The sequence below is a fragment of the Muntiacus reevesi genome, chromosome 12, assembly GCF_963930625.1.
Source record: "Muntiacus reevesi chromosome 12, mMunRee1.1, whole genome shotgun sequence".
NCBI classification, from domain to species: domain Eukaryota; kingdom Metazoa; phylum Chordata; class Mammalia; order Artiodactyla; family Cervidae; genus Muntiacus; species Muntiacus reevesi.
Genome location: NC_089260.1, coordinates 7,011,414 through 7,038,910, shown reverse-complemented (window position 1 = coordinate 7,038,910; position 27,497 = coordinate 7,011,414). Strand labels below are relative to the sequence as shown.

The 27,497-nt window shown below is 36.7% G+C and overlaps 1 protein-coding gene across 2 annotated transcripts in view; it reads left to right on the top strand.

Moving 5' to 3' along the window:
• The window catches only part of MMP16 (matrix metallopeptidase 16), a 379,158-nt gene that overhangs the window by 179,752 nt on the left and 171,909 nt on the right, over positions 1 to 27,497 (top strand). For both annotated transcript variants that reach the window (XM_065902939.1, XM_065902940.1), the window contains exons 2-3: positions 7,031 to 7,179; positions 21,951 to 22,073. In XM_065902939.1, coding sequence (XP_065759011.1) covers positions 7,031 to 7,179; positions 21,951 to 22,073 — 272 coding nt within the window. The remainder of the gene's footprint in view (positions 1 to 7,030; positions 7,180 to 21,950; positions 22,074 to 27,497) is intronic.

Here is a 27,497-nt window from a genome sequence, read left to right as displayed (position 1 = left end):
TCCAAGTCTGTGCTTACCCACGGATACAGAAGAAGCCAAATTTGACCAGCTCTGTGAAGGCCTACAACACCTACCAGAACTAACACCAAAAAAAGATGTCCATATTATCATAGGGGATAGGAAGGCAAAAGTAGGAAGTCAAGAGATAGCTGGTATAACAGGCAAGTTTGGCCTTGAAGTACAAAATGAAACAGGGCAAAGGCTAACAATTTTGTCAAGTGGACATGCTGGTCATTGGAAACACCCTTTTGCAACAACAGAAAAGATGACTCTACACATGAACATCATTAGACGATCAATATAGAAATCAGATTGATTAGGTTACTTATAACCAAAGATGGAGAAGCTCTATACAGTCAGCAAAAACAAGACCTGGAAATCATCGGCTCCTTATTGCAAAACTCAGGCTTAAATTGAAGAAAACGGGGAAAACCACTAGACCATTCAGGTATGACCTAAAATAAATCCCTTATGATTATACATTGGAGGTGACAAATAGATTCAAGGCATTAGATCTAGTAGACAGAGTGCCTGAAATATGGATGAAGGTTTAACATTGTACAGAAGGCAGACCTAAACCGTGCCAAAGCAAAGCAAATGCAAGAAGGCAAAGTGGTTGTCTGAGCAGGCTTTACAAATTGCCGAGGGAAGAAGAGAAGGGAAAAGCAAGGGGAAAAGAGAAAGATTAAACTCAACTGAATGCAGAGTTCCAGAGAACAGCAAGGAGGGATAAGAAGACCTTCTTAAATGAACAATGCAAGTAAATAGAGGAAAGCAATAGAAGGGAAAGACTGAGAATCTTCAGGAAAATTGGAGTATCAAGGGGACATTTCATGCAAGGATGGGCATGACAGAGGACAGACATAGTAAGGACTAACAGAAGCAGAAGAAGTTAAAATGAAGCAGCAAGAATACACAGAACTGTACAAAAACAATCTTAACAACCTCAATAACCACGCTGGTATGGTCACTCACCTAGAGTCAGACCAGTGTGAAGTCAAGTGGGCCTTAGGAAGCATCACTATGAGCAAAGCTAATGGAGGTGACAGATTACAGCTGAGCTATTTAAAATCCTAAAATTTGATGCTGTAAAAGTGTTGCACTCTGTATGTCAGAAACTTTGGAAAACTCAGCAGTAGCCACAGGACTGGAAAGGTCAGTTTTCATTTCAATCCCAAAGAAAGGCAATGCGAAAAATGTTCAAACTGCCCTAAAGTTGTGCTCGGATCCCATGTTAGCAAGGTTATGCTCAAAATCCTTTGGCTAGGCTTCAGCAGTACATGAATCTAGAACTTCCAGATACAAAATATGGGTTTAGAAAGACAGGGGAACCAGAGATCAAATTGCCAACATATGTTGGATCACAGAGAAAGCAAGTGAATTCCAGAAAACCATTTATTTCTGCTTCATTGACTACACTAAAGTCTTTTTACTGTGTGGATCACAACAAACTTTGAAAAACTCTCAGAGATGGATATATAAGACCACCTTACCTGTCTCCTGAAAAACCTATTTGTGGGTCAAGAAGGAACAGTTAGAACCAGACATGGAACAACAGACTGGTTCCAAATTGGGAAAGGAGTACATAAAAGTATATACAAGGTTGTGTATTGTCACCCTGCTTATTTAACTTATATGCAGAGTATATCATGTGAATTGCCAGGCTGGATGAATCATAAACTGGAATCAAAATTGCTGGCAGAAATATAACCAACCTCAGATATGCTGATGGTAGCACTTTAATGGCAGAAAGCAAAGAGGAACTAAAGAGCCTTTTGATGAGGGTTAAAAGAGGAGAGAGAGTGAAAAAAAAAAAAAAACTGGCTTAAAGCTTAACATTTAAAAAACTTAAGATTCTGGCATCTGGTTCCATCACTTCAAGGCATATAGAAGGGGAGAAAGTGGAAGCAGTGACAGATTTATTTTTCTTGGGCTCCAAAATCACTGCAGATGGTGATTACAGCCATTAAATTAAAGGACACTTACTCTGTGCAAAGCAAGCTATGACAAAACTAGACAGCATATTAAAAGTCAAAGATACCACTTTGCCAACAAAGGTCTGTATAATCAAAGCTATGGTTTTAACATTTGGTGATGGTTGGATAGCATCACTGACTCAGTGGACATGAGATTGAGGAAACTCCAGGAGATAGTGAAGGACAGGGAAGCCTGGGGTGCTGCAGTCCATAGAGTCACAAAGATCTGACATGACTCAGTGACTGAACTACATGTCTGAATATGAGAACTCGACTATTAAAAAGGCTTACCACCAAAGAATTAATGCTTTGGAATTGTGGTGGTGGAGAAGACTCTTGAGTGTTCTTTAAACTGCAAAGAGATCAAACCAGTGAGTTCTATGGGAAATCAACCCTGAATGTTCATTGGAAGGACTCATGCTGAAGCTGAAGCTCCAATACTTTGGCCACCTGATGTAAAAAGCTGACTGATTGGAAAAGAGTCTGAAGGTAATAAAGATTGAAGGCAAAAGGAGAAGGGGGCACAGAGGATGAGATGGTTAGATAGCATCACCAACTCAATGCACATGAATTTGAGCAAAGTCTGGGAGATGGTGGAGGACAAAGGAGGCTGGCATGCTGTGGTCTATGGGGTCACAAAAATTCTAATGTGACTTCAGACAACAATAACAAAACTTATTAGTTTCAACAGCTGGATCAAGATTTATTTCTCTAGATTTTATTACTGGCCTGAGAGATGAAATAAGGGTATATATTCTAGAAGTGCTCTCTTACATTTTCCATTAGGCATAAGAACTATTCATGTCTCCTTTATGTTATTATTACTACTTAAAGCCATATTTCAGGGTACCACCTTGCTATATGGATATGCATAGCTGAACCAACTAATATAGATTTTCACTATACGATTACACTTTATATTAGTGACAGAGACATTCTTTCCCAAAGAGTTTACTGAAACACTGAGTGCCTGCTCCTTCTTTATATCACACGCTAGTAATGGCAAAATCTATTGGCACAGAACTTAGTATTAAAGGTTTGGCCTTTTATTGCCTGATATATCTTCTTGCTCTGCAAAAAAACAGACTCCTGGTTGTACCTCCATTTAGATAATCACTAAGTGAGGAAATTGGTTTTGTCTCCAAGACAGCAAGGTATTTGAATATATTAGTAATACAGAGAGAATGTAATTCAAGCTTAAATTGTGTTGAACCAGCTGAATTTCTGTAGTTGGTTGTTCTAGGTGTAATGAGATAGGCTGAATCCCAGACAGTAAAAGGAGTCAAGTTTTCCCTCAGAGAAACTTTTGTCTCAACACTTTTTTTATGCTCTCGAATACACATGCCAATCCCTTGAGCAAAATAAAATAGAAACCGACGGCCGTGTTTTACATCCGCCCTTTTGTTTGGGACTTGGGGACTAGTCAAGCAGTGTATGATTCTGTATCCTCTGTAGTTTCCCTTTCCTCACAATTCTGACTACTTACATCTCCCTTCCATTTTCAGTCTTGCTCATTCCAGGGACAGATCTTAATTTCATTAGGAAGAAGTTCAAGAGCTCTGACAAGTCAGTAATCATAAAATAATAATATGACTTACTGAACAAACATTATGCTGGTGACTTTATACATTCTCAACCCTCACATCGACCATACAAGGTCACTATCATTTCCCCCAAATGCACACCCATGAAGAAAATTTTCCTCGATTATCCAGTATGTGCATTTGAAAACACTGAAAAAGGCATCAAGGCACAAGCAATTATAGATCAAATTTATTTTCAACCAACCAGGAGAAGCAATATGTTTTTTAATATTGAAAATAGGAATATATTTAAAATAACAATGTATGAGGATGGAGGTCTATAGTATAGACTTGGTAGCATAAGGCATACCTTCAAGTTTTACTTTGTAGATTTAGTTTTTCTTAATCAAATAAGAGATTATAATTTAGTAGAAAGCAGAAAAGAGTTATGAATGAAGGTTGTTTCCCGTGTCACTTCTTTTTGTAGCCCAATTTCCCATTCACTATTACAGAATGACCAAGTGCTAAGCCACCTAGCTTGCTCTATTTGTACAATAAGCATTTTTATTCTATAAGGGGAAAATAAGTTTACTTTTCCCAGAGACTCCTATGCTTATATGATGATTTCAAGTCAGTGTTTATTTCTGATCTTCACTATTTGAACCTGATCTTTAATTCATTGGTAACAAGTATCAGTGTTTACAAAGCACTGTAAATTCTGACCAGAGAGGTTTCCTTCCCTTGATGCTGAATGTACAGTTCAGCTTTTATTCGGCTAGTTTTGCATCACCATGTTAACCAAATTATTCTTATGCAGAGAACATTGGCTTCTTACTGTTTAGGACTGTTTTGTACAGACCTTTTCCCTATCATACCAAAAATGATCAGACTCTCAGAATGCTGTGGTTTCAACAGCTTAATTGAAATAATATAAAGCAAAAGTGAACTCAAGAGAAGTTACCCCTTGGTGATTAAAAAAAAAAAATTAAGCAGGTACTTCTTTTCATCTATATTTTCCACATTGAATACTATATATGCATATAAGCATACAAGATAAAATTTATGCTTGAAAGCATTGCAGAGTTAGTCACTTGCTTTTTAACTTGACCTGGAGTAAGGTTGTCTACAGCATGTTTTACTCCAATAAGAAATATTATTGAGGGCTTGCTGGCTTCATACTTTAATATGATACCAAATATAGTCATACTTGATTTTCCACTCTTTTGTGGGGAGATGCATTGCAAATTTCAATTGAGAATTACTCCTGGTCAGCTGTTGATGTCAGAGAAAATTTCTTGACTAACATGCAACAATGATATTAAAAATGATCAGGTCAACTCAAAGTGACCCACCATCTTATTGACATTGGTTTGTTAGTCAGGATCATAAAATGGTAGAGCTAGCCTTTCTGATATTTTACAATAAAAAACATTTATTCACATCTCATTCATTTGGGAAAAAAAGCCTTTTGTGATGAATGATATGATATAAAACTTGGAGAAATATAACCATTCATTTTTTTAATGTAATTCTAACTCATTTGTTTGAAAGGCTAAGTCATAAATCAAATATGTATATTTTAGAACATGCTGTTTTTCACTGTGCACTTAAATTTATACATTTTATAGTTTCTCTATTTATATATAAATCATAGGGCTTATTAACAATTTTCTTCTTGCAATTCTCATAAACATGATTGCCAGTAGCTTAGCACCCATGTGTAACCTAGCAACGTCAGCTCTATAGCGAATAAGGAATGGATGCAAACAAAATGTTTTGGGGAAATAAAGAGTTCAATTTCAGAACATTTGTGCATGTGTACTGTTAAAAAAGCACAATGGAATCTTCTAATTTGGGTGAAATTGAATGGCAGTCATATTGAATTTCCTAGCAAATAATATCTTGCCAGTTAAATCTTTCTCCTTCATTCAGGGGGAAAAAGGTCTGTTTCATACTGCACTATTCCAGTTGACTAGGATACTAAATATGTGTCTTCCCTGGCAGCCTATTCACTATAGTTTAGATGAGAAGAGTGTCTTCACATGTTTTCACTATGTGGTAGATGAATCAACTAGATGGAGTTTCAACAATGAACCTTCCTGACAGTGATGCATTTGGTTATTTCTTAAATAGTTTTAGAATAAATGTTTTATCTTATTTTCAAGGGGTTGTGCTCTATTTTGGGGGGATTGATTTCTTGGACATACCACAAAAGATTCTACCTTATATTTTACATGTTAAAACTGATGTATTTAATATCGAGTTCTTTTGGTGAAATTTAACTTCTATAATTACTGTTTATATTCAGTGAGAAAATAGAGGTTTTGTGTTTTAAGGTCATAAATTCCGTAAGGTCATAATGAAATTGTCTCAGGTATTGGGGGAGAGCTGCAATTTCATAGGATTATTATTTGTATGATGAGTAGGCTCAGGTATGAGGGGAAACACATACTGGTGAATATCTTCCATTCAATAGAGAAACTTTTATTCTGTTTCAAAGTCAGAATCACTTGGCCTTTCTGCATTTGACAGGTAGTTCACTGCGCTTTAGGAAACCTTAGAGCTCTATGGAAGATTGAAATAAGAGACCGTGGGGTAAGATATGGGCTGGGCGTATAACTGTGCGTTTAAAATGAGCGCATGGAATTGTAAGACTGGAAACCATCTGCTCCGTGGTAGAGATTCTCCCCAACTCCCTCAAATAACCCGTTTTGGTTATTTAAAACAAATCTAACCTGAAATGACTCTGATTTTTGGCTGTAATCATGACCAGGCTCAACACCGACATCTTCCTCTCACTATCCCCCTAAATCTCTCTTCCCTAGAACTGAGCAGAGTTGGAATAAGGAAATCCTTAAGGAGAGAGCCAGATATTCTTAACAAAATAGTCTGATTCCATCTGTATATGAAAAGCTTGGTCACTTGGTTGATTTGGTTTGAGGTGAACCACGGTAAATAAGTGAAAGGATATCCCTTACATGAGAAACAGTCCTCTGTTCTTGAAGATATCTAGTTACATTTGGCTAGACCAGTTGCATAGAATTCATACCCTGAATGTCATCATAGAATAATTGGTCACATGTGATGATGCTTATGGGAGCTGTGGTCAGTGCTCTGAGTGGTCAGGAAACTGACACTTTAGATGTGGCACATGTAGCTTAACTTCCCCTTCCTGCATAGACGTCTCAGTGGGGTCATACTGTTGAAAAAAAATCTTCATTTGGGGAACTTGAGTTCCTCGAGGGCAGAAATGATATTATGTGTGATTTTATAGTATCTACTGTAGTACCTTATACTGTCTAAGCTTGTGACAAATGATTAATCTTTTTCTTTACAACTAGAGTTTGTGGATCTGTTAGATGTGTAACAAGCCCTGAAATTATGAAAAAGAGCCTGAAGCTAATAAAGACACAGCAGTTAAGTAAGATATGCCCTTAAAGAGGAAATGAAGTTTAAAGTCACATAAACAGATTGCCATGCAATGCTGTAGATTGGTGACCTGACCGAAGGTTGCTGTGCTTGTTGCTGCAGGTTTGGTTGCAGAAGTACGGCTACCTGCCCCCGAGTGACCCCAGGATGTCGGTGCTGCGCTCCGCGGAGTCCATGCAGTCCGCCTTAGCCGCCATGCAGCAGTTCTACGGCATCAACATGACGGGGAAGGTGGACCGAAACACAATTGAGTAAGTAAGGGGCGCCTGCCTTCTCTCTGTCTCAGTTCTTGAGCCGAACGAAGTAGTCTGAAGAGTGAACGTCACCAGCCACCAGTGGAATGGGTTGTCTCCTGTGCATTTCTTTGCAACTCAGTTGATCCAAAGAACCTATTAAGCTCTACTTTAACTCCGGACTCCCTTGAGATTTCATTAAAAAAACAAACAAGCAAACACAAAATTAAGCTTACTTACCTGGAGTTTAGCAATACATTTTCCAAATAGGAAAGAAAATACCAACAGTGGGAGTCCAAACAGATGTACAGCGGAAGCCACTACAAGAATGGTGATGGGATGAGTCAGGTGCTCGGGCCTGTTGGGCTGGGAGGATCCAGGGGGGTCGGTGGAGAGGGAGGTGGGATGGGGGACCGGGATGGGGAATTCGTGTAACTCTGTGGCTGATTCACATCAATGTATGACAAAACCCACTGAAAAATAAAAAAATAAAAAAATAAAAAAATAAAATAAAAAATAAAATAAAATAAAATAAAAAAAAGAATGGTGATGGGTGATGCGCCGGCGCTGGCGCTGCCGCCGGAGGAAGCGGGGTGTGCACAGCTTTCCCTAAATGACGTCATCACAGCAGCCTGAAACTGGCCAAGGTGGAGATATTGAAACTAAGGAAAACGAGAAACAGCAAATGAGAGCTCTGTTTTCGATGGGGAGGGAGTCAGAGAGCCCGCCAATAGTTTACCAGCTTTCTCTTAGTGACAGTTCTCACACTAGTGAAATCAAGGGAAGAGTTTTCACTGAAGTTTGTGCTTTCAATCTTTAGTAACAAAGGGCTTATTTCTACTCTTTAATAATATTTGCTGATTTATTTATTGTTTTAGCAATCATTTGTTCATTTATTGATTTAATCAGTTACTCTTTCCTGGGCATTTTATCTGTGAAAGAGGCATGTGGAGACTCAAAAAACCTAGTCTCTTCTTCAAAGGAACTTAATGGCAGCAATTACTGTCTCTTAAAATCTACCCTTAAAGGCCGTTCCCACAACTTGTTAAGAAAATACAGTGTGAAAGGGCCAACAACACAGATATTTCACAGTAGATCTAGTAATCCACATGGGTTTTAGCAAGTCATTCAGAGTCCAATTTGAAAAGATACACCAGGTCAAAATGCCACTGTGATTTTTTTTTTTTTTTGGGTGGGAGGGGGTCAATCACACAACTCAGTATGGACTATGACAGTCATCATGAGATATGCAAGGGGCATCAGTGGCAGTGGTGGAAGGAAAAGCTTCTGGAAGATAACAAGTCAACATTTGCCACAAGTAATTTCTATGGAGATTCACAGTTGGATAATTCCTGAACAAGACGACGTCAAGAATAATGTAGTAGATATTCTGGTTTCTGAAACCAATAAACACCTGAACGTAAAGAGAATGAACAAATCTTGAATAAGGATTATACTGCTGATGAACTTATAAATTCTAACTTGCCCAGTCATATCAGTCAACAGACTCAATACAGATATTCTTGGATTTTATAAAACGATGATTTTGGAGAAATAATTGATACCTCTATCTCAGTAAAAACATCCCCAAAATAAATAAGATGTTAGTTTTGGCAGAGGAAAAGTTAAATGAAGAAGCATGAAAATAAGACAAGTAATCATCTTGGTAAGTCTGGTTTCATATAGACTGGTGACTCATTTTAATGACAGTTCAGCAGATCATATCTTAAGGATATTTCTATGCTAAAAACCAATACTTATAAAGGACATACTGTTCTGTATTTATAACTGTTTCAACCGAGGAGCAGTTGTGATAAAAACACAGAAGTATAAAATATTGTATCTGGCTGTCTTAAAAGAAATCAGAGCAAAACAGATACAGCTTTTATTATATAGCAAACACAACTGATTTTATACTTGATTCCTTACTGAATCTTTATTATCTCTGCTCCATGTTATGTTCTGAGTGAAAGATACAAATTAAAGAAATATAGAAAATTGCTTGAGTAGTACAGTACATCTTGTAGCAAAACATTATGATCAGTGTTATAACACAAAGAAGAATGTGCCTTAGTTATCAAGGTCCTTTTCAATGGGAGAGGAAAAGAAAACATGAAAGACTTCTAATAATGAGTATAAAGATTTTCCAAAGATTCCATTTTTTTCAGAGGATAAAATGAGGAAAAGCAGAGACAATGAGACAGAAGTTAACCAAAGGATTAACATTTGAAAAACAACTTAGGTTAAAAAAAACTGGTAGACAAGTTTGTGCTTACTTGGTTGTTTTTTTTTCAGTGGGGGAAGAAATGAATTATGTGCATATGGGCAAGGTATAAAAATCATTATTTAAAAATTGAGAAAAAAAATTGAGAGTAAAATAATATAGTAATTGTGGACACACTGATAAACAAAAGGAATAAAGTGTTATTTTGCATTCTGTGATTTTTTTCATGATATTCTGTATTCACCAAAATGTTTGCCTTGTTGTTATTAATAACTGTCAATAACAATATGATGCTGTAGTTTATTGACAGTTATGTCTGAACATATTTTTCATTGATGTTAAAGTCAATAAAAATTTAGTTTTTCTATTAGAAATAAAAGGGAACTTCAAATCAACTATATAGCTAGACATAGTCACAAATTATTTTGCCACAAGTACACTGTAAGTTCTGTAACACTGTTTCTAGATAGCAAAGGAGAAGATGATTCATTCTTTCCTTGCAGGGAAGAGTTATTTGTGTCCATTGAGTCCTTGATACTCAAAATACTTCAGCATTTATAATGATCAATACATATCAACCCTACACAATAGGGAAGATAAGAATACATTTCTCTCTCTACTTTTTTAAAACTGAAAGTCAAATTCTAAGTGAAGTCCACATTAGTTTCAGAGTCCAGAATTTTTGATATTTACTTGGGGAACTTCCCACTATACCATGCTGTGTACCTTTGAGAAATGATATGTTTTTCTTAAATACATAAAATATCTGGGCTCAGATATATATAATTAATTCTTACATATTAAGTTAATTTAATATATGATTTTAAAATTGTATTTTGCCTCTAATACTTATACTTATGGTATAAGTATGATGTTAGTTATACTATTTCTGTTTCATCAATAAGAAAACAAATAACAAATGATTAAACAGTTTGCAAGCAGTTTGATAAAAATAAATACATTACCTCCCCTAACATTTGGAAACAGATACTTAAATAATAACTTTGATTTGCATCTGTGAAAACAGAATGAAGCATTAATATAATGCATTATTTGAAAATAAGAAACCTGTTATCAATATTGGGAATAGAATTTTGAAATAGAATTTCTATTTCTACCAAAATAGAATTTTGGTACTGCTGCCCTATTATCATTGTAATTCTCTCTTAATAGTATACTATCAAATTTTCATTTTAGTCATAACATACCTCTTATCCAAAATAAATATATTGTTAGATTATTAAGCAAAATCTCCAGCAAGTCCTGTGTTTTGTTGCTGTGTATGATACAGAACTCTTTCATCCCAACAATTTAAAAAGTGTTGTGGACAAGATTTCTTGTTCCCTAATGCAAAGCTGATAACTTTTTTATGAAAATCATGGCTCAGTTTTAAAAACAATAAATTGTGACCTGGAAAACAAATTATTTTAGTTATCCTATTACCAGATACTAAAATGAGAAAACTGGGTCCCATAAAAGGTGTCATTTGTGTCTCCCCCACATTTGAGAACCCCTGCTGATCACTGAAAAGACTCCAGGTGGATAGGTTTGATTTTCTAAAGTAGCTAAAAAAAGGTCTTTGTCAGGAGATAATGGAAGAGGAATGTGTGCAGGATTTATTTGAACCCTTCATGTGGAAAGGGGTCTGAACAGTTTGTAACTCTTCTTTGTCAGGATGATGTAAAAAATACAGAGGTGTAGAGGAAGACATGGGTCTTTTTCTGGCATACAGTGGATCAGATTCCAGAGCAAGAGAAATAATTGTGTCAGCATGCAGGCGTTCAAGTAAAATTTCTGTGAGTTACAGCATTATAATGAAAGATCAACTAAATAAGCAGCCTTAAATTTAAAACCAACTGGTTTTTCTGCTTTTGTTTGTTTGTTTTTGGTGTTTTTTTCTTTAAAGGAATGTTATTCTAACTCAGTTATTTTGGAATTGAAAAAGCACCGTTGCCTTTAAATGGAGTGTTACGCCTGGTGGTTGTTTCTAGGTGAACCCATTAAAGCCCTGTTAGATGCCCATCATCTTCCCTTCCTAGACTGTGACGCCTGCTCTGTCCTCTGTGTCGTTCTCATTGTCGCTCCTGCTGGAAACCCTGTGGCTTCGTTTGCCTCTCGTCTGTTTTTTCCTCTGATAAACCCCCTGTGCTGTCCTTAGTCAGCACACGTCTGACTCCGACCCCGTGGACTGCAGCCCGCCAGGCTCCTCTGTCCCTGGGATTCTCCAGGCAAGGACCCTAGAGTGGGTTGCCATGCCCGCCTCCAGGGGATTTTCCCGACCCAGGGATTGAACCCAGGCCTCTCGCATTGCGGGAGGATTCTTTGCCAGCTGAGCTATCAGGGAAGCCCCCAGTCTTGAGGTATTTGTTGCTCAGCTCAGATTATGTACCACTTTTGTAATTACACAATTTAAGCAATTCTCTGAGCTTCTGTAGTATCAAATGTATGTGTGGTAACAATCCATGCTGAAATTGCATTCTATTATTTTACATAGTCAAATTATTATAAGCTATGAATTTTTTTTATCTAAGTTTTATTAGATAAAACATGTAGTATAGTTGGAGACCTAAAGTTGTTCATCAGTATTAAAATAATGTCTTGGGATTCATTTTCAGATTCCATAAATTTTTATCTAATTTTAGACTCTTGTTTCAGTCAATTGTTTTGACAGACATTTGATGGATTCAATCTGTAATTATTAGATAATTAAAAGTGATGATGCCAATTATGATCATCCCTATATTAATGTTAAAGAAGTTAACCATTTTCAAACACCAAATTTGTTTATTACTTTAAGTGGTATGTTTTCAATATATAGCTTTTGAATTAATTAACATTAGTATTGGAGACATAGTAATAAATACTTACATCACCTCCATCCCAAAGTGAGCTCACTATCATATATTTCAATGTTTTTTTCTGAATTATTGGTTGCTTAACTAATTTTAGTAAGCAAGCTTAGTTAAATTCCATAAGTGAAATACTCTGTTTTATGCATAAAATGAAGTATTTTGCAGGCGCATAAAAATATAATAAGGTGATAAGAGTCTAAAATGGTTTAATAATATTAATAGTATTTTTAAATTTTAATTTAACTTTTCATCTGTATGATGTTATCCCCTGAAGAATACTTGAGATGGGATTTGTAAGGTGATCTTTCATTTTGTTTCTCTCTCCATATATACAGTGTGTGTGTGTGTGTGTGTGTGTGTGTGAATACACATACATATATATATTTACAGAAACATATATATCTATACACTTGTATAGATATAATAATCTCAGTAATTCTGTTTAATTTGTTTAAACCATGCCCAGAAACTTGTCTTAACTGAAAATTAAAGATGAAATAAATAGCTTTATTCAGAGAATTATCATGAAACTGGTTTTGGAATTAGGGTGATGGTGGCCTCATAGAATGAGTTTGGAAGTTTACCTTCTTCTGCAATTTTCTGGAAGAGTTTAAGTAAGATAGGTGTTAGCTCTTCTCTAAATTTTTGGTAGAATTCAGCTGTGAAGCCATCAGGTCCTGCGCTTTTGTTTGCTGGAAGATTTCTGATTACAGTTTCAATTTCCTTGCTTGTGATGGCTCTGTTAAGATCTTCTATTTCTTCCTGGTTCAGTTTTGGAAAGTTATACTTTTCTAAGAATTGGTACATTTCATCCAAGTTGTCCATTTTATTGGCATAGAGCTGCTGGTAGTAGTCTCTTATGATCCTTTGTATTTCAGTGTTGTCTGTTGTGATCTCTCCATTTTCATTTCTAATTTTGTTAATTTGGTTCTTCTCTCTTTGTTTCTTAATGAGTCTTGCTAATGGTTTGTCAATTTTGTTTATTTTTTCAAAAAACCAGCTTTTAGCTTTGTTGATTCTTGCTATGGTCTCTTTAGTTTCTTTGGCATTTATTTCTGCCCTAATTTTTAAGATTTCTTTCCTTCTACTAACCCTGGGGTTCTTCATTTCTTCTTTCTCTAGTTGCTTTAGGTGTAGAGTTAGGTTATTTATTTGACTTTTTTCTTGTTTCTTGAGGTAAGCCTATAATGCTATGAACCTTCCCCTTAGCACTGCTTTTACAGTGTCCCATAGGTTTTGGGTTGTTGTGTTTTCATTTTCATTCTTTTCTATGCATATTTTGATTTCTTTTTTGATTTCTTCTATGACTTGTTGGTTATGCAGAAGCGTGTTATTTAGCCTCCATATGTTTGAATTTTTAACAATTTTTTTCCTGTAGTTGAGATCTAATCTTACTGCACTGTGGTCAGAAAAGATGACTGGAATTATTTCAATCTTTTTGAATTTTCCAAGACCAGATTTGTGGCCCAGGATGTGATCTATTCTGGAGAAGGTTCCGTGTGCACTTGAGAAAAAGGTGAAATTGATTGTTTTGGGGTGAAATGTCATGAAACTGTTGTGATATTTGAACTCTTGATTTTGGAATTCAAATATTTATTTAGATATATCAAGAAACATAAGTTTTTTGGTTTACTTGTTCATGTTTCATGATTTTTATTTTTTTTTCTAAATTATCAAGTTGACTCTTCATTTTTAATTTGGATGTAAAAGATAGATCTATCAGTATTTACAGTTTTTTCTTTATTATTTTTGAATATAGCAATGGTGCTCAAAGTTATAACGTTATAGCTTGAGTCAATGCACATTTTGGTAACTATAGAGGGTTGGTTGATAGCTAAATGAAGGGTCATTAGAGCCCAGTTAAAGGTGAGGTGTGAAAGCTTAAATAAGAGCTGACACTATTAACAGAGCTTTTGTTCACATTGCAGATCATGGGGTCTTAGTACATTTATTCTCTGTGTGTGCGTTTTTAAGTAGTTTAACTTTGCAGTTTCATCTTTTGAATAACATGTGTGTCCATGCAGGCAGCTAATGAGTTGATAGAAAAAAAGAGATTCTGGACTAGAGTGAGCTGTCAGTCTATCTACATTTTGAGCCCTAAGTTAATTTACTTTTGAAAAATCTCCTTTGTGATTGCTGAACTTGGCTCTATGAATACAAGCAAAGCCTAAGAATTTTTAAGGCAATAAAAATAAGCAAATTTTTAAAATTTCTAGAAAGATTTCTTGGTCAACTTTGATAGTAGATATTATTCTTTCACTAGAACTTGGAAAAGTTTGGAGGATAGAAACCTGTTTAATATATTATGCTGATGAGTATTTTTCAGATTACTAATGCATAATGGACAAAATATATATTTTTGACATTTTTTTCTCTTGACAAATTTAGCTATATGTGCACAAAGCCACTGCGTGGCACAACCTCAACCCTAAAGGGCAGCATTCACATTTTATTCTATTGAGGAGGTGCCTTTCTGCAGCTCCACTAGGGGATCAGGGGCATGGACTACAACTTGAAGGAACCTCTTGGAATCATACAATGGGTAGCCCATATGTTGACATAAATGCCAAACTCATTGTTTTTTTTAGCATTACCGCTAATTTGTTTAGAAGCTTGTGGTTATATATTTATATAAAACAGAGGATAATGTATCTGTTGTTATGTTTGTTATCAAAATACTAGGATTATCCCTGTCTTGAATAACAGAGTGTTTTAGGGCTTCCCTTGTGGCTCAACTGGTGAAGAATCCACCTGTAATGCAGGAGACCTGGGTTTGATCCCTGAATTGGGAAGACCCCCTGGAGAAGGGAAAGGCTACCCCACTCCAGTATTCTGGCCTGGAAAATTCCATGGGTTGCAAAGAGTCAGACATGACTGAGCAACTATCACTTAGGTCAACATGCAAGTCAAAGTGAATTGAAAAATGTAGAAACATAGATATCTGCATACTGCTGCCTCTACTACTTCCTGTAGTAGAAGAAGTACAACCACTTCCTGATATTTGTAAAATAGTATTAAGTATTATAATTATTAGTTAATAATCATAACATTACTATGTGCCAGGAACTGTTCTAAGTATTTCATATGATTTAAATAGTTTAATTCTCACATTAACTCAGTAATAGTACAATTGTTTCCTTTCAAAGAAGAGGAAACTAAAGGATAGAAAGAAACTGTAGGTTGACTAATAATAGCACAGTGCTTGTGAATCAGTGGAGCTGGAAGGGAGACCTTGGTAGTTTGGCTCTAGAATTACTGCTTTCAACTCATATAATGTAACTCTTCACAAGAAAATCGATTTTAATTGTTTTAATTTTTAAGTTGAATTAATTTAAATGAAGATATTAATGATCTGCCAAACTAGTTTACAAGTGTTCTGGGTTCTAAACAGTTAAATCAATACTTAATAACAGTATTATATTTATGAAAATTGGGTGATGCCATCATTTATACCTTGATTTTACAAAATGTCTCTCTTGCAGGCTACCACCCTCAGCCCAGTGCTCATTCCCCATGCCTTTGTTTGTTTTGGAATGTCAAGTTAAAAGAGAAGTGCCTTAGTAACGATACTTTCACAAACAAGTGCTACTTGAAAATAATACACACACACACACACACAAATGCACTTCAACACCTTTTCTTTTCATATGATGAAGCTGTTACCTTAGGTGAGACAATCCACCAATTTTACTTTTTGCATGCAGTTTTGCATTCTTCTGTATAGGTAAATATGGGACTTAGCAAATTGATATGTGAATACAACTAACATTTTGGTGTGTGATAACTAGAAGTGGATCACCAGACTTTACCTGAAGAGCAACATTTATATGCTAATTTTGCCTTTAGTGTTAGACAGCATTTAAATTCATTGATAAGTTCTAATAAACACTGACCACTCTTTATGTCATGGAGAACTTAAAAACTGTAAGAGAAACAAATGCATATATAATTAATGAATAAACGGAATCACATAAAAATCCTGAGGACAGATTTCGCTCACACACTGCATGTCACATTTAGCGTCACCATGTGCTCTGATCATATTTTGGAGACTTGACATATCTTGATAGTTAATACCTGCTAATACTTCTGTGCCAGAATATTTAGATACATATATTGGTGAGGTTAACATAGAATTATTTTGATCAATACCCATTAAGTATTCTTTGAGTTAAATTATTAGTTAATATTAGATTATGCCTGTTCTTGTATTTATTCTTACACTTAAGTCACCTAGTTTATGATTTAATCATATATAAAAGTTTCCACATAATATCCATCTATAGAAGCATTTGTTGAAAGCACAGAACTATGAGCTACAAAGTCCTTAAGAAACATAGGCTAGTAGGGGGTGGGTCATTATGTGAAAAAAAAATTACACGAAGACCATTCATTTGCTTCACGTTCCTCATGTTCCTCATTCATTTCCTTCATGTTCCTCATTGGAAAGGTCACTGGGTCCGGGCTCCATACAGTGCTCTCTGGCTAGATGCACAGGCTGGGGAAAGACAGAGCCAGCATGTACACCTTGATTATACACTGTAATACATGCTGTGTTGAGATGGTAACCTGTACCTGTGGAAGTTAAATAATGAAGGAAGATCAGGATTGCCAGTGTCAACAAGGCGGAAAAAGCATTCCAGACAGAAGTCACTGTATACAAAGGCAGAAAGAGATTTGGTTCTTGTAGGGAAAGAGCAAATTAGCCAAGATGACATAGTCTGGCGGTCTTGCCCCACAGCCTTTCACTCTGGCCCCACGTTTTGTAAATAATGTTTATGTAATAGCTGAGATCACTTATAGCACTGGGCATGCGCATCACGAGGTACTTGCTTGGTCACGAGGTACTCACTTCGTCCCGAGGTACTCATTTGGTCAGGAGGGTACTCGCCTGGTCACGTGGTACTTCACTTGGTCACGTGGTACTTCATCACGAGGTACTCACTTGGTCAGGACGTACTCACTTGGTCATGAGGGACTTGCTTGGTCACGTGGTAGTCGCTTGGTCATGTGGTACTTCATCACGAGGTACTCATTTGGTCAGGAGGGTACTCGCCTGGTCACGTGGTACTTCACTTGGTCACGTGGTACTTCATCACGAGGTACTCACTTGGTCAGGACGTACTCACTTGGTCATGAGGGACTTGCTTGGTCACGTGGTAGTCGCTTGGTCATGTGGTACTTCATCACGAGGTACTCATTTGGTCAGGAGGGTACTCGCCTGGTCACGTGGTACTTCACTTGGTCATGTGGTACTTCATCACGAGGTACTCACTTGGTCAGGAGGTACTCACTTGGTCATGAGGTACTCTCTTGGTCAGGAGGTACTCACTTGGTCACGAGGGTACTCGCCTGGTTACGTGATACTTCACTTGGTCACGTGGTACTTCATCACGAGGTACTCACTGGGTCACGAGGTACTCTCTTGGTCAGGAGGTACTCACTTGGTCACGAGGGTACTCGCCTGGTCACGTGATACTTCACTTGGTCATGTGGTACTTCATCACGAGGTACTCACTTGGTCACGAGGTACTCACTTGGTCATGAGGTACTCACTTGGTCGCGTGGTACCTGCTTGGTCACATGGCACTTCATCACGAGGTACTCGCTTCCTCACGAGGTACTCACTGGGTCACGAGGTACTGGCTTGCTCACGATGTACTCATTTGCGCATGAGCTGCTTTGTGCGATAGGCCCGGGAGAGCCTCCCCAGGAGAGCCCTGGCTGCTAGCCCTGGGACTACGCTGGGGTGGCGTCATGGCTGTTTTCACGAGCTTCTGTCACGGCCGGGTTATGGCCCCATTATGGTTGTGTTGTGACTGCTGCTACAGCTGCGGCAGCAACCAGTAGAGGCTGCGTTGTGGCCGCTGTGTCAGCCAGGAGAGAAAAAGCGTGTCTGCAGCTCCTATGGCTCCTCACGTCTCCTTCCATCCTCTTCGCTCGTGCCTTGCCTACCCTGGGTTCAGCGAACGTGTGAAGAGCAAGACAGCTGGCGTCAAGAGCAGGATCAGTGATACAGCTCTGTAGGAACTTGTGTGGATCTTGGGAATTAAGGGAACAAGGCTTACCCTTGCTGAGTATGCCTGAGTAAGATTCTGTCTGTAAAAGCATTTTGTACTCAGAACATGTAGGAAACACATCAGTGCTTTGAAAAGATTTATCTTTAGGAGTGACGAGGCGCTGGTAAGAGCCAGATACAGAGAAGTTTTGGAGGCAGAAGAGACTACATGATGACTGATTGGAGGCGAGAAGAGATCTGTGGAAGATGTTACCTGGATATGTGACTTAGACATTTATAAAGACTTGTGGCTGAGATAAGTAGTCAGAGGAATTGTTGCAAATTCGGGGATGGAAAATCATAATTTTTAAATAACATGTAAAGTTAGAAATGATGACAAGATGGCTATATGGAGATGTGAGAATACTTAACCAATTATACTGTAATTTTTTTTTTTTCTATCATGCTGTATTAGACTGGGACCTCTTCAAGAGCTTGTCTTTTTATCCAGATGTTTTCATATATCTCTTAGCAAATTATAAAAGCTTAAAAATATTGTAGGAAAATGGATCAGGATGGAATGAGTAAATAAATAATTGGAGCATAAGAAAAAATGGGAAAAAGCTAAAGAAATACATAAGGAACTTAGCAGAGAAATCTTTGAGCATAGGGACCAAATTAATACTCATCCCTAAAACCCTTGTCGTTTGGAATATGCAGTGCTTCACTGAGAAAATTTTTACTGATCCAACATGTGCAGAACTTAAAATGGATATTTACATTAATAAGTTTGAATGTTGAAAAAAACATGACTGTTTTCATCTTCTAATTTTGTGTATTGTGGAAGTAATTCTAGAGAATATATCCTCATTGAAAATATACCTTATTGCAATAACATATCAGTATAAATACAAATTGTAAACTTTTATCCTACTATCCATTTTAAAATGATTTTTCCTCACGGAGTGTTTGCTTAAATCTTTTCTTTAGTTAAATGTAAGTGTAGTCACATCCCACATTAACTATATTTATCAGTATTTAATAATTAAATATTATTTGTTCTCACAATACTTTCAGGGAGATAAGTCAGAATAAGTACTTACCTAAGAAATATAATTTTTGGTTGAGAGTATGATTAATGAAATACTCATATATAAAAGCCATTAAAATTTTCATAAGTCCATCATTAATGCTTAATATTTGTTAGCTGAGTATATCTAGATCTTATAGAATATAATGAAAATATGTTTTCATTAAAAATGTCTCTATTCACCTGTTTATTAAGCATCTTTTAAATGCTAGGAATTGTACAGGTACTGGGAGTATGTCTATCCCCTGCCCTTGACTGTTTTATAGTCTAGTGAAATGTCCTTCAAATTTAGTGATTAAGAGAGTCCTGGGAAGTAAGACGTCTCAGTTCTTAGTTCCAGAGACTTCAGCTTCATAGGGCTGGATAGCCTTCTAGACATTAGCATTTGCAAGACATCTCAGTTGGTTTGGAGACTTTAAAAAAAGGGAAAGAGTGATTTGCTTAAGTACTTCTACAATGCATTATAAATGAGAATGGCGTTTTTAAGCCTGGTAACCCCAGTGTTTACATTATTACTGGCAACAGAATAGAAGAGGACAAATGTATAATGCTTATCAGGAAAGTGATGTCTTCTTAAAAAGTAAAAATTGTGCTTTCATTGTTGCATGACACTATTATGTTTATAAAAGCTGGTTAGCTGATTTATCCATGTAATATGTTAACTATTTCATTCATTTTCATGGAATGGACATCTTTAGACAGTCATCTCTGTAGTCAATTATTTTCTATATAAAGAGTATAGAAATTAAGTATTTGATGAAATATAATGAAAATTGATTCTTTTCTCATTTCCACTTTCTGAACCATGTAACATCATGAAGATTCTGCTTTAGTTTGTAATTGTTAAATTAAATGACCTAATGGATGGTAAAGTTATTTTATGAGTCACTAGTGAAAAACTTATCAAAATCAGGAAAATGTTTCTCGGTAGACAAGAGGAAAGTACATAGAAAACATGACAATGGTCAAATGAGGCCTTCCAAAAAAAAAGTTAGACAACTGTATCTATATAAGCATTACCAATCCGTAAGTCAAAACAAACATTTTATTTTCCTAATGTTAATATTTAAATTTTACTTGTGTGATACTAAACCTCATATTCAGAAAAAAATTCTTAAGCATTAAGTTTGGTTATTTTGAAGAATTCAGAGAAAATGACTGTTATTTAGAAATTGGAATAATGCTTAAAATGAAAGTAATTAGCCTCCAACTAATAAATAAAATTTTTTTTTAATTAAAAAAAATAAAAAAACAGGTTGTAGAAAAGAAAAAAATGAAAAAAGGCAAATGTTATTTGGATTTTTAAAATAATTTCCTTATGTGTAAGCTAGAAAAGAGTAGCATATATCTCCTTGTTCAGTTCAGTCGCTCAATCGTGTCCAACTCATTGTGAGTCCATGGACTCCAGCACACCAGGCCTCCCTGTCTATCACCGACTCCTGGAGCTTGCTCAAATTCATGTCTATTGAATTGGTGATCCCATCCAACCATCTCATCCTCTGTCATCCACTTCTCCTCCCGCCTTCAATCTTTCCCAGCATCAGGGTCTTTTCCATTGACTCCGTTCTTTGCCTTATTTTTGGAGTTTCAGCTTCAACATCAATCCTTCCAATGAATATTCAGGACTGATTTCCTTTAGGATTGACTGGTTGGATCTCCTTGCTGTCCAAGGGACTCTCAAGAGGCTTTTCCAACACCACAGTTCAAAATCATCAAATCTTCAGTGCTTTGCTTTCTTTATAGTTCAACTCTCACATCCATACATGACCACTGGAAAAAACCATAGCCTTGACTAGACAGACCTTTGTTGGCAAAGCAATGTCTCTGCTTTTTAATATGCTGTCTAGGTTGGTCATAGCTTTCCTTCCAAGGAGTAAGTGTCTTTTAATTTCATGGTTGCAGTCCCCATCTGCAGTGATTTTGGAGCCCCAAAATGTAAAGTCAGTCACTGTTTCCGTTGTTTCCCCATCTATTTGCCATGAAGTGATGGGACCAGATGCCATGATCTTAGTTTTCTGAAAGTTGAGCTTTAAGCCAATGTTTTCACTCTCCTCTTTCACTTTCATCAAGAGACTCCTTAGTTCTTCACTTTCTGCCAAAAGGGTGGTGTCATCTGAATATCTCCTTGAGTCCTGGAATTTAAGGCCATGTAGTAGATTTTTAAAATTATTGAATGTTGAATGTAAAGCTATAGTTGTATAGCTTAGTTATAATTTATTGTACATGTATAGCTTAGTTATAATTTATTGTACAAAGTCTCATTTTATGAATGAGAGTTACCCAAAGTCTTATATCTTGTTAAGAACAGATTCTAGTTAGAAGCTTCAGAATACCTCCTCCACATTTAACTCAAAGTGAATTAGAAAAATTATGTAAAGGATATGAGTTATAAACTAGTTATTCTTGATCATTTAGGAAAAAAACATTTTTTTTTTAGATTCAGATGCTATAAAACACAAAATTTCCTTTTTTAAATAAATTTTTAATATATATTTTTAATAAAATGTCCTTTATTAATTTCTTTTCCCAGTTTTATTATCACTGTCATAACTTCTCATTGGGCTTCTTTTTGCAATTAATCTTTAGATTTTTTGGGTAATAACTGGAAAATGTTGCTTTTTGCAGCTGGATGAAGAAGCCTCGATGCGGTGTGCCTGACCAGACAAGAGGGAGCTCCAAATTTAATATTCGCCGAAAGCGGTACGCGTTAACAGGCCAGAAGTGGCAGCACAAGCACATCACTTACAGGTAAAATAACTAAGGATGATTTATTGTTTTGTTTTGTTTTTTACCATTTTTTACAACTATTTGACATTTTTGTTGAGATCTTATACACATTGACTCCATGGTAACATATAGTGATGTTCTGGTAACATAAGGAACCAAAAATTGCAATTAAGAGAGTAAGTTGTCCATCTGGGGGCCCAGTACACAGACATTTCTTGAAACACTTTTGTAAACTTGCTCTTCCAGCTTCCTTAGCGAATTCTAATAATCTGAGAAATTTTCAAATGAGTATTCTAATACACAACATTCTTTAACAAGTATTCATGATCAAAAAAATTACCAAAGTACAGAAATGATTGCAATGTAAACAATATGTCTTTGAATTATTAATTAACTTTTAGTATTAGTGCAACCATTTCACTTTCTATTTTTGACAATGATGCAATGTATCTTCTGTTCTTGTCTGCAATGAAGGATGCCCAAGGGATGAGAGTATCTTCCAATCTGGAGTGGCAGTTGACTCCTGGTGGAGATGTTCGTGTTTATTCACTAATTAATTGAACAACACATTTTTGAGTCCCAGTTTGGACAAAGAACAGTGCTAGGTTCTGGAGGTATAACAATAAATAAAGCCTGGAGACTTCACCTTTCCTCGTGGTGTTACAGTTATATGGAGAAGTTGAACAGCAATATGAATGCGATGCCCGTTTTGAAAGGGAAGCAACAGGATGCAAAAGAAGTATAAGCCATGGTCATTCAACCTAATTTAGTAACCCAGGGCTGGTCTCCCTTCTGTCTTAAAAGTAATAGGGTATATTAAAGGAAATTCTCTATATGATCACCTTAAAGATACAGAAATGTGTTCAAGAAAATTTATTTCCACTTACGATAATTTGGAATTAAAGCCAAGAAGATGTTTAATCAGAAAAGTGGCATCTCCAAAGCCAAAAATCAGCACTGCCTTATGTATTTCACATATAACATGAACACTATAATGTGAGGTGTTGGGAAAAATACCGTTAAGGAAAACAACAAAGTACTTGCTCTTTCTACCCGCTTCCAACAACATTGCACAGCTACTTATAGTTGTAAGGTAATAATTATTTTTATTAATAAAAGATGTAAGGATTTTTTAAGAAATCAAACTATCTTTAGTCATAGTTGTATTACTTTCTAACAGAACACCCAGAATAAACTCTAGATAATTTTTTACAAATAATAAAATATATCCGGGTTAAAAAATATAGATTTTATTTTTAGAGCCATTTTAGGTTTAACGAAAAGTTGAGCAGATAATAGAGTTATTCTCAACCCCCCCACCCCCAACTTATATACACACACACAGTTTCTCTCTCATTAGGTGTTTGTTACAATTGTTGAGCCAGTATTGCTATATTAGTGACTAAAATCAGTGGTTTGCACCAGAGCTCACTGTTTGTGTCACAGTTTTACAGATTTTGAGAAATGCGTACCATAGAGCGTCACAGCGCCCAGCCATGTCCGGCTCTGCTCTCTGTAAACGGTAGCGCACCAGGCTCCTCAGTCCGGGGGATTCTGCAGGCAAGAACTCTGAAGCGGGTTGCTGCGCCCTGCTCAGAGGATCTTCCCAGCCCAGGGAGCAAACCCACGTCTCTTGCATTGCAGGCAGATTCTTTACCACTGCGCCACTGGGAAGTCCCGTAGCATCACAGTATCACATGGAAGAGTCTCACTGCCTTGAAAATCCTTTGTTGCACCTACTCATCCCTCTTCTCTGGAGACTACTGATGGTTTTAATATCTTTATAGTTTTTGCCTTTCCTAGAATGTCATATGGTTGAAAACACCAACCATGGCCATTTCAGCTGTGCCTTTTCAGACTACCTTTGTTCACAAAATAATACGCATTTAAGTTTCCTCTGTCTTTTCATGACCCGATAGCTCATTTCTTTTTATTGTATTACTGAGTAATATTCCATTGTATGGGTTTATCACAGCTTGCTTACCTGTTCATCTGCTGAAGATTTCTTGGTTGCTTCCAGTTTTTGGCAATTATTAGTAAGGTTGATATAAACATGCATTCTGGTTTTTGTGTAGGCTTTAGTTTTCAACTTATTTGTCTAAACACCTGGGTGTGGTATTTTGCTGATCATAAGGTAAGATTATGGTTAACTTTTTAAGTAACTACCAAACTATCTTCCAAGTGGCTATACCATTTTCCATTACTACCAGTGATGAATGAAAGTTACTGTTACTCTGCAAGTTTATCAAGATTTAATGCCGTCAGTGTTCTGGATTCTAATAAGTGGTTACTCAATTTTTTAACTCACAATTCTCTAATGAATTGTGAAACTAAGCATATTTTCATATTTTACTTGTTTGCCATATGCACATCATCTTTTGTGAGATGACTGGTTAGATCTTTTGATCAACTTTTGAGTTGTTATTTTAAGGGTTCTATGTATATTTTGGATCACAAATATTTTATCAGATATATTTTCAATTTGTTGTCTCAGTCCATGGCTTGACATTCCATTGTCTTTTCAGTGTATTTTGTAGAAGTTTTAATTTTAATGAGTTCCAACTTATCAATTATTCTCTTTTCTATATTGTGCTTTTGGTGTTTTATCAAAACATAAAAAAGCATATCCAAACCAAAGGTCACTTAGAATTTCTCCTATGTTATCTTTTAAAATTTTAATAGTTTTACATTTACATTTAAGATTATGATCCAGTTTTGAATTTTGTTTTTGTGAAAGATGTAAAGTCAGTTGTCTAGAATTCAAGTTTTTTACCCATGAATTTTCAGTTTTTCTAGCACTATTATAGGTTAGAAAGACCATCCTTTCTCTATTGCCTTTGATCTTTTATCAAAGGTCAGTTGCCTATGTGTGTAGGTAAATTTCTGGGCTCTTTATTCTGCTTCATTGAATCATGTGTCTACTCATAAAACAATGTTACATTTCTGGATTACTATAGTCTTGATATCAGATACTGTCAATTTTCTGATTTTATTCTTCAGTATTTTGGTGTGCTTTCAGCATCTCTTACCTTCCCACATAAACTTCAGAATTAGTTTGCCATCACAGGCATCCCTCAGAAATATTCTGGGTTCAGTCCTAGACCAGCACAGTAAAGTGAATATATCAGTCAAGCAGAAATAGCAAATAAAATAAATGTCATGATTTTTTTGGCTTATCAGTATGTCTAAGTATAGAAGTTATGTTTACACTATACTGCAGCCTATTAAGTGTACAACTGCATTATGTCCAAAGCACCATGTGCATGCTTTAGTTAAAAATACTTTATTGATTAAAAATTGCTAACCTTCAGTTGGTAACTGCTGAGTGATCAAGGTGGTGGTTGGTGAAAGTCATGGTCTGAGGCAATTTCTTAAAAGAAGACAATAATGAATCTTGCTACACTGATTGACTCTTTCCTTTATGGGTGATTTCTTTGTAACATTCATTGTTGTTTAATAGCAGTTTACCCACAGTAGCCCTTCTTTCAAAACTGAAGTCAGTTCTCGCAAACTCTGCCACTGTTTTATCAACCAAGTTTACATCATATTCTAAATCCTTTTTCTGTTATTCCAACAATCTTCATGGCATCTTCACCTAGAGTAGATTCCATTTCAAGAAACCATTTTCTTTGCTCATCAGTAAGAATCAGCTTCTCATTATTTAAAGTTTTATCATGGGATTGTAACAATTCAGTCATATCCTCAAGCTCATGTTTGCTTTTCATTGTCATGTTATTTCTACCACATCTGCAGTTATTCCTTCCACTGAAGTCTTGAACCACTCGAAGTCATCCATGAAGATCAGAATGAATTTTTTCCAAACTCCTATGAATTTTGATGTTATATCTTTCAATGAATCATAAATGTTCTTAATGGCATAAAGAATGGTGAATTCTGTCTAAAAGATTTTCAGTTTACTCAAATTCATCAGAGGAATCACTATCTATGGCAGCTATAGCCTTACAAAATGTATTTCTTAAATATAAGATTTTAAAGTTAAAATCACTTCCTAATCCAAAGGCTGTATAATGGATATCGTGTTAGTAGTCATGAAAACAACAGGAATCTTGTATATCTCAGTCACAGCTCTTGAGTTACCAGATGCATTGTCAGTGAGCAGTAATATTTTGAAAGGAATCTTTGTTGTTGCTGTTGTTTTTCTGAGTGGTAGGGCCTCAACAGTGAGCTTACAATATTTGGTTGACCATGTTGTAAACAGATGTATTGTCATCCAGGCTTTGTTGTTTTAACCAGCAACCACAACAAGAAAGAAAGAATAAAGAGAAAAGAAAAAAAAAATTCCAGAATGAATTGCAGAACAAATGAAAACATAAGGATAAAAATTAATGTTTTTCTCAGGGCTCCTTTCTCCCACTGTGAGCCACAGCTCACTTGTGCCTCCCAAGGAGACCCTCCAGTGCTGGGGAGGCCTGGTCCCTGGACTTGATGTGGGGACGGCTTGGACTCTATCTGGCCCTTCGCCTGCATTTGATTGTCTCCAGTGACCCCAGTTGCCAGAGCTAGAGTGTTTTCTTTTGTGGAAACACTCATTGTCCTTTTATGTATTCTGTAGACATAGAGTCTATCCAGGTGACTGTGTGAATTTAGTCTGTAGCTTAGACAGCTGATAGGAAGGTTTTCAAACCTCTTCCTTTGTCGCTCTGCCGCTGGAGCTCAGTGGTGGTTTTATCCCCCTCTCTGCATGTGCACCACCCACAGGAGTTTGCTTCCAAGGATGCCCTAAAGGACTTGGGTCTGCTCCAGTGAGGACCGGGCATGGAGGTGGTGCAGCTGCTTTGGTTGCAGAAGCCTTGGCAGTGCCAGGAGTGCAGAGAAGCCACTGGTCGTGGGCATGGGCGATATGACTCTACTGGGATTCTTCTCTAGCCTCTGGCAGCTGACACCCAAAGTGCCTTCCTGACTGGTCCTTCTCCATTGCTTGGGCCAGCAGTGCTCAAAGACCCCTGGCCGGGGTCCTTCTCTGTGCTCAGTTGCCAGTGCAGGCGTGTGAGGAGAGGGAGGCTACAGTGAAGGCTGTACTCCTCCACATGACTCAGCAGTAGCACCCTGCTTCCATGGTCTCCAGGATTTCTTCCAAAGACACTCTTCATCATGGACCTCCTCTCCCCTGCCCCCTTGAGCTGTCTCCCTGCAGTCATCATCGGTCCTTGCACTGAGATTGCTTCCCAGGCCCCACGATCCAGCTCCCAGCCACCGTGTGCACTGGTAGCCTTGCATCCCTGCCCAAGGTACATCATCCATGGCAGATTGTTCTCTGCGTTTCTGACTTCATTCGGACTGTCACAGATCAGCTGCTTCACTCTATAGACGTCGAGTCCATCTAGTTGATTGTGTGAATTTAATCTGTAGCTTAGACAGCTGACGGAAAGGTTTTCAGACCCCTTCCTTTGTCGCTGTGCCCCTGGGGCTCAGTGGTGGTTTTAT